Source organism: Macrobrachium nipponense, chromosome 37 (genome assembly GCF_015104395.2).
Source record: "Macrobrachium nipponense isolate FS-2020 chromosome 37, ASM1510439v2, whole genome shotgun sequence".
Lineage (NCBI taxonomy): Eukaryota > Metazoa > Arthropoda > Malacostraca > Decapoda > Palaemonidae > Macrobrachium > Macrobrachium nipponense.
In genome coordinates, this window is record NC_061097.1 from 14,073,684 (window position 1) to 14,081,240 (window position 7,557).

Here is a 7,557-nt window from a genome sequence, read left to right on the forward strand (position 1 = left end):
GGGAAATTGTAGTCCTTGTGAGCAATTGGAATCATCCTTGCTACAAGGCTCCCCCTTAAGTAGAGGCGACCCTCGGCTTTACTGCCGCGCCACTGCAGGTTAAGTTGAGCACCAACCAGAGGCAGTCTCTACTGCAAGCTTTCTTAACTAACAAGGAAGGACAAGCATTGTTTCAATGCTAGCAACTTATCTATTTCTAATTCATCACATGACTTAACGTTTTAGAGTAGAGTATGTCCATTTATCCCACCTCCTGTCAATGTGGGAGTCAGCTATGTAATTACTGGGTAAGTTGCATAATTAAAAATGATGTTTTTTATTAAAAAACAAAGTTTTAATTATACTTACCCAGTAATTACATGATCAGAGCCCTCCCTCCTCCCCGCTGATGGACATAAGCATAAACGGAATGAGTTAATTGGCTGTGTTGTTCCTAACCTTCTCGCTAGGGGGCTAGACTGTGACACCTACACACTTATCAGTGTCGCTACCGCGAATTTTGAATCTATACTGCTACGAATAACAGAAACTATAGCTATGTAATTACTGGGTAAGTATAATTAAAACTTTGTTTTATTATAAAAACATAATTTTTATTTTAAAAGTTGAAGATTGGTGCAATTTCTTTTAGCTTCGAGCCTGGGATCAACAAGATATCACCCCTTCCTGGTAAAGTTTTGTCATTTTTCATTAAAAAAAAGGGACGGTGTAATTGTATGTTAGGTCTCCCACCCATTGATGAATTAGCAAAATGCTTTTATAGGAGATATGGCTGCTTGTACTGAAGTGTTCACTCATTCTTTTTACATAATATTTTTAGTTAATTATTAAAATACCAATTTATGCAAGAAGATTATGCTATTGTTAAGACCTCAAGTTTGTTAGCTATGAAAAATACAAATTGTTAAAAATTTGTCATATTGATGGAAAAACATTTAAACTTTTTGTTTTCCAGATAAACCTATGATATGTGATGGTAAAAGACAGTGTGATGATGGGAGTGATGAAGTTGGCTGTTGTGAAAGAGGAGAGGTTTTGTGCATGTCAACTGGTCGTTGTGTTGAGACAGCTATCTACTGTGCCAGAGGCGGTTTATGCCCTGATCATCCCAATGATGCAACTTGTTCCACACTTGTTACTCCAACACCAGATGATCCAGGTAGCAAAGCTCCATACATAGTGGGTGTGGTTGCCTCAGTTGTTGTTTTGATATGTGTAGCTGCATTAGTAGTGTATTATCGGCGTAGACCATCGCTCCTTGATGATCACGAGTTGGAGACTCAGCCAAAACCGTCATCACAGCAGCCCAGACAGTATCAGTTGGTGGTTACTCAGTGGGGAAAGGCATATTCACCTGTACAAGGAGAAGCTCCACATGGGGCAGAACCACCTCATTCATCCTCAATGGCTATAGTAGGTCAGCCAGGTGCTCATCCTGGCATTTGTGTAGGAATAATTAACTCTGGTGCAGGGGGTCGCAGGATCTTTGATCCTACTCCTGTTACTGGGGCATCATCATCGTCCTCCTCAATGACACATTACCCAAGAGAAACTTTGAATCCCCCTCCTACTCCTGTTGCAGAAAACATTGGCTGGTGCCTGGAACCTCATTGCTGTTGTAATTCTCATCATGCAACCCCCTCCACTCTTCACTCCTATCGTCATTACAAAACACGAAATAGGCCACCTCCACCCACGCCATGTTCCACTGATGTGTGTGACTCAGATGTATATTCTTCAGCTGTTAGTCCCCGAGGAGCCCATTGTTATACTCCGGGTTCCACAACTTATTATTCCTCACCACCTATGACAGATTATGATTCCGATCCTCATCCCCCTCCACCCACACCCCAGATGCCGTACATGTGTGACCTGACATCATGCCCTCCATCCCCCTCCACTGAACGCTCTTATTGCACACGTGCACCGTGCCCTCCGCCCCCATCTCCCATAGCCTCTGACTAATATTAGTCAATTCTTTATAGTATTTTTTATTGTAAATAAATATGTAGAAACTTGCTTTACAGTTTATATATTGTTATATCACATGTTGGATGTCCATTGATTTTTTGCAGTTGTTACCTTCATTCAGTGGGTGTTATTTGATTTCATGAAAACCCTCTGTTTGATTGACTGAGTCAGGGAGCATAAACTGTCATTTTTTGTCATTAATTTGATAAGTACATAAGAGTACAAACACGTACAGTATATTTAGGTGATTTACTGTTACTTGCCTTGAAAATGTGATACTCTGCAGGGCTAGTTTCATTTCAGGTGCAAGCTGTCATATGACAAGCTCAGAAAAAAAAATTTGAAGTTGTAGGGAATTTTTTTGAGGGATGGAATACTTAGTCATATAATTTTGGGAAATTAGCCTAAACAGTTTACAGTTGGTCAGTAGAAAGAATTTTGAAGCTGTAAGTTTGACCTCCCCATAGAATTCCTTTCTTCAGTCCTTACGGTCCTCTTGCTGAACTGTGGTCATTCTATGAAGTCTTGTTTGGGCCTCAGCTCCTGTTTCATTTGGCTTCATTGGACAGTCTTGGTCTGTGAGACAAAAGAGAACATGGTCTGTCTTAGAGTGAGATGCCTTGACCAATAACAAAAGTAAATCAATATGGGATGTCCATGGTCCAGTGACATTTTCTGTAAACCTTTTGCTCATGTTATGACTTATAAGAGCACCACAAGTGTCTTAAATTTTTTGTAAGAGGTGTAATGTATGTGAATGAATATGCATTTACGTATACCAGATGTGTCTGCTTTCATACGGTATAGATTATCAGGTGACAATTTACATTGGTCATCATCAGTACACATTTACGCAGAAGCACACATTCACATAAATCATGTGCAATGAACTTTTTTTTTATTCCCATTATACATTACCACCTGAATTCAATCTCCTAGGATCTCATTAGTGTCTTTTGACATGTGCATCATGTATTATTAACATGTCATATAAATATTGTAATTTTTTTTTATTGATTAGTTCAGAACAGTTTCATTGCAATTGGATTTTATCTTTAGGTATTCAAGCAAAAAGGTAAGTTGAATTATTTGAGACAAAATGTCACCCTAGGAAATTGTTTTACAAAGCCCATTAGAATGTATTAGTATGTAAATATTACCTTTCCAATAGCTTTTAAAGGTTTTTATATATGTAAGAAATGGGCATTGTACCCTAGTCAAAAAGAAATAAAAAATTTTCAAAATGGCCTCAGTTGTAATTTAAGGCAATTACAGATATTAATTTACCAGTCAGTAATGTTTTCTATAGTTCATAATGGTTGGTCTAATCCTATTTTTGTATAACTTTATGCTGTTAGTTATGTGTTTTATATATTTTGCAGGGTTTAGATGGCTTGTGCACAATGTTTATGTCTTGTCTGAATGAAGAGTATTAATTGCAAGGTGACTGCTGAAAAATAGGTCAATAAATGAATTTTCATTTATTAATTAAATGGCCAATGTCATAAATTTATATAGGACTCAATGTATATTTTATGCCAGAAATATATCAGAAACTCATTTTTAATGATAGGGCAGTTTTCAAAGCATTCAGAATACATTATAAATATTTCTTGTAGCCAGTCCTTTACATATCAGTAGAGTATATGTAAATTACACTTCTGAGCTAAATTGTTTATTATTTCCATCTCCAAACTATGGGATGTCAGTTTGAAATTTTATTTCTTGAATTTCAATGGTTTTACTTCCCTGTAACCTTTTTGTTATTCACTATTTGGTATTCCTATGTTTGATGACTCCTGAAAATTTACCTCAACTTGTTTACTGTACTTATTTTGCTGTTGTGTGAAGTTTTTCATGTAGGTACTATAGGGAATTATTATTATTTTTTTTTATAGCAGTGCTTGTTCATATGAAAAACCTGGGTGAAATTCTTTCTGTAGCCTGGGTTACTACGTAGTACATATAAAGGAAATCATGAATGCTTAGAATCACATTTCTGATACACTACTGCCAGTCTTGCTTCCATTAAATAAAATTTTGAATTTATTTTAACATTTAGGACTGTTGCATTAAGGAATAAGTTCATGAAAAAGTTAAAGCAAGTTTTTCCCTTTTCAAATATTTGCTTGTGTGCACCTTCAAGTAATCACTTGGTCTTAGGCCGTCAGCCTTCAAGTAACAAAACTTACCCATGAAGAGTTTACTTGGGCCCCCATTATCTACCTCCATAAAGGTTATTTCATGTTTTCCCTTTCTAATCTATCACATTTTACAGTTTATTGGTGTGCTATAATTATTCATTACTTAAAGCTCCATAGAAGGTCCTTTTTGTATTGCACAACACATTTAAATGAGACTTTCAAGAATTGACTTTGAAATACAGTGAAGGGGCAGAGATGACATTATAGTTAGTTTTAAACTGCGTTGTATGAATATCAATTTGACTTTTGTATGCAGATGCATATTTAAATACCCGTAATTGTTTTGTATACATGGATAGAGGAGGCGTTGAATATACACATTATAGCTAATTTTATTCAGATAATTTTCAGTCATGTTATTGTTGAAAATAATTTTGAAGTGATTTTAGTCAGACCCAATGAGTTAATTAGTTTTTAGAAGGCTTAATTACTGTTATTTTTTAGTAGGGTTGTCATTGAATTTATAAGGGATACCATTATTTAGTACATCATTTCAAAAATAGAACTTTTAATTATATGTTTATTTTTATATAGATTTGAGGTAAATTTTCAGAACAAAAGGGGATTTAGCTCTTGGTCACAACACAGTGTTATGTTTTAAGATGTTAATAAAATGCCTCTTCCCAAATTTAATTGAATCACTCGGATTTCTTAGTAAATGCTGCAAATGTTCTTTACATAATCACTATACTTATTAGTTTATATAACCACAGGATTTTCAATACAAGTTCACCCAAACTTAGTCAGTTTGTAGAGTATTATCCTTTATATTGAAAACTTTTTTATCTCTCCACACTTTAGAATTTGAAATATAAATTTTTCTTTATACAGTATTACCATATTGCATGAGTGAAGCAAGAGATCCTTGGGACTTTTCTTATGTGTTGTCCTTTGTGAAGCTCTAGAAAATCCCTCTTGTCTTTAGTATATGTCTGTGTGTAAGAGTGTGTGCATGTCAACTATTTGGTACTGGAACATGAAACCATGATCGTCAAACTCAACTTTATTGCTTTTCTCTGTACTATACACAATTTTAATGTTTTTCTCTCCGTAGATGACATTTTTAATGCATAAATTTGTCAGTAGTTCAACTCTTCATAATTCTTACTTTCAACATCCATCCATCCATCATGTGTAATTAGGGCTGTTAAGAATATACTTTTCATAATAACTTTGGATCTCATCAACATTCCTGGTTGCAAAGTCCTCCTTTGATTTAAAGTTTATTGCTTCCAAAGACAATTTCTATTTTACTTCCTCTGCCGCTTTAGGCTTTTAATGGTAATGAAATGAAACTTGCAAAAAATGGGATTTTCACATTATGCCATTTATGCATTAGAGAAACACATTTATATTACTTTGTATTTAGTTTGCCTTGCTGTGTTTAAAGTAATATTTTTGGATATGGATTGCTTATGATTTTTGTAATCATTGTACTTGAGCATATTCTTTTATGGGCAGTGTTGTAAGAGAGTAAATAAAATTGATGCTTCAGACAACAGTAGTAGTTATATGAAGTACATGTCAAAATTTCAATTTAACTTTAAAATTCAAAGCCTGTGAAGTTGTCAAATTAATCAAAGTCCATGAAGTCAACAAATGCATCCTTTTTACAAAATTAGAAGTGAAAAGGGATAATAACTGCTTCCGAGCTTGGACTAAGTAACATTAAAAGTTTATGCAGGTATGTATGCTAATCCTTCTTCATCCTCCCCTTCATTTTTTACTATAATCCTTCATGCCTTTGTGAATAAAAATATGATTGAGAGAAGTACGTACTGTAAAATTATTTTCATAGGTTTCCTTTACTGTATCAGTACTGTATATGTTTGGACAGTATATTGTTATATATTTGTAGTCTCTCTCTCTCTCTCTCTCTCTCTCTCTCTCTCTCTCTCTCTCTCTCTCTCTCTCTCTCTCTCTCTCTCTTCCTGTGTGCTGCATGGACTGTTTTTCTTTTGTGAGATTGAAGGCTCCTTTGTCCTAAAGGTTTTTGTCTGCATGGTAAAGAAACTAGATATCATGTGGTGAGGCAATTACTCTAACTTTTAAACAAATTTTATTGTGGCCCCTTTAATGACCAAATAATCTTTAAGCATTTCACTTGTGTTGTGATTTTCTGACTATTGTGTAGATTTAGGTCAATATTTTTACCTTGCAGCTATCATACTCTAATGCCACTTAAATGAAGTTACTGGTATTTTATATATAAGGCAAGGTTGAGATGTGAGGATATATACGTTAATACTGTACTAAATTTGTCATCCATTTAGTTGGAATGATCTTTTCATAACTTTGGAAGATTGGTCATTTTAATGAACTGATAGGTTTTCCATGAGATACCATGATGGGAGATGCCTTATTTTGTAGTCATGCCTTATTTTATAGGGTCATGGAAAATTCTATGCATTTTTATACAGTTGTAATGTGCCATAATATTTAATTTATGTATGCTATTATTCTTTTGCATGTTGATTATAGAAATTTTATGCATTCACTATTGTTAAGAGGTCTTGGCTTAAAAGTGGCATGTGAAGTACTGTATATATGTATGTCTGGAAAGAAAAAGTGAAGTAATAACTCAGGAATTAACTCAACTACAAGGATTAAGAAGTGTTGCAGACTTCAAAATAAAGGAAAGACCTTGAGGTGAACCACATTACTAACCCATTCGTCTAATTGGGTTTGACCGCAAAATTTAATAGCCAAGATGGTGGTAGTTGTATATTGCCATAGAATACTAAGTCCTTTGTAAATTACAAAATGAAATCTGCAGAACACATGAGACAATCACTTGAGGCCTTTGTTGGATTGTGATTTGGCAACTTATGCAAAGAAGAAAAATTATTTTACCTTTGTATCTTATTGATGATATATCCTGACTTGCCTGCTGTGCTGTACTACTTATCATGTCATTGCTCAGGCAGAGAAATTAGTTTCGTAAAACGTTTTTGTAAAATACACTTTTTATCCAAAAAAGTATTCATGTAGAATAGGTGATCATTGTATAGGAAGTAGAATCTTGAGTACTTGAGGTCACTGATATGATGAGTAAGAGTTGCAGTGTAAATGTGATTCATCTCCTCAATATTTTATTGTAGTTTTTGATTTTTGCTCTTGTTACGTGACAAAGACAAATAGTATGGATTAAGCAGCTCCAAGGTTAGGTCATCAATTTTCATGAGTGAGTGTGGGCATTAATGATAACATGTATGAGAATAATCCAGAGCTACCTCAATGCCTCATATATGCTGTCACAGAATTGTCTTACATTTGTAAAGAGCTGCTTGCTTCATGCATCATGTATTTTTGTGTTACTGACCATAGACATCTATGGTTATGTAGTATATGATAGGCCAAAGGAATAAACTATTATCAGTAA

The 7,557-nt window shown here is 34.6% G+C and overlaps 1 protein-coding gene across 1 annotated transcript in view; it reads left to right on the forward strand.

The window, feature by feature from the left end:
- LOC135209032 (low-density lipoprotein receptor-related protein 6-like) overlaps positions 1–7,557 on the forward strand; it is a 94,329-nt gene extending 86,772 nt beyond the window's left edge. The window contains exon 24 of the mRNA XM_064241575.1: positions 956–7,557. Within this exon, the coding sequence (XP_064097645.1) occupies positions 956–1,965 (1,010 nt within the window). The 3' untranslated portion in view covers positions 1,966–7,557. The remainder of the gene's footprint in view (positions 1–955) is intronic.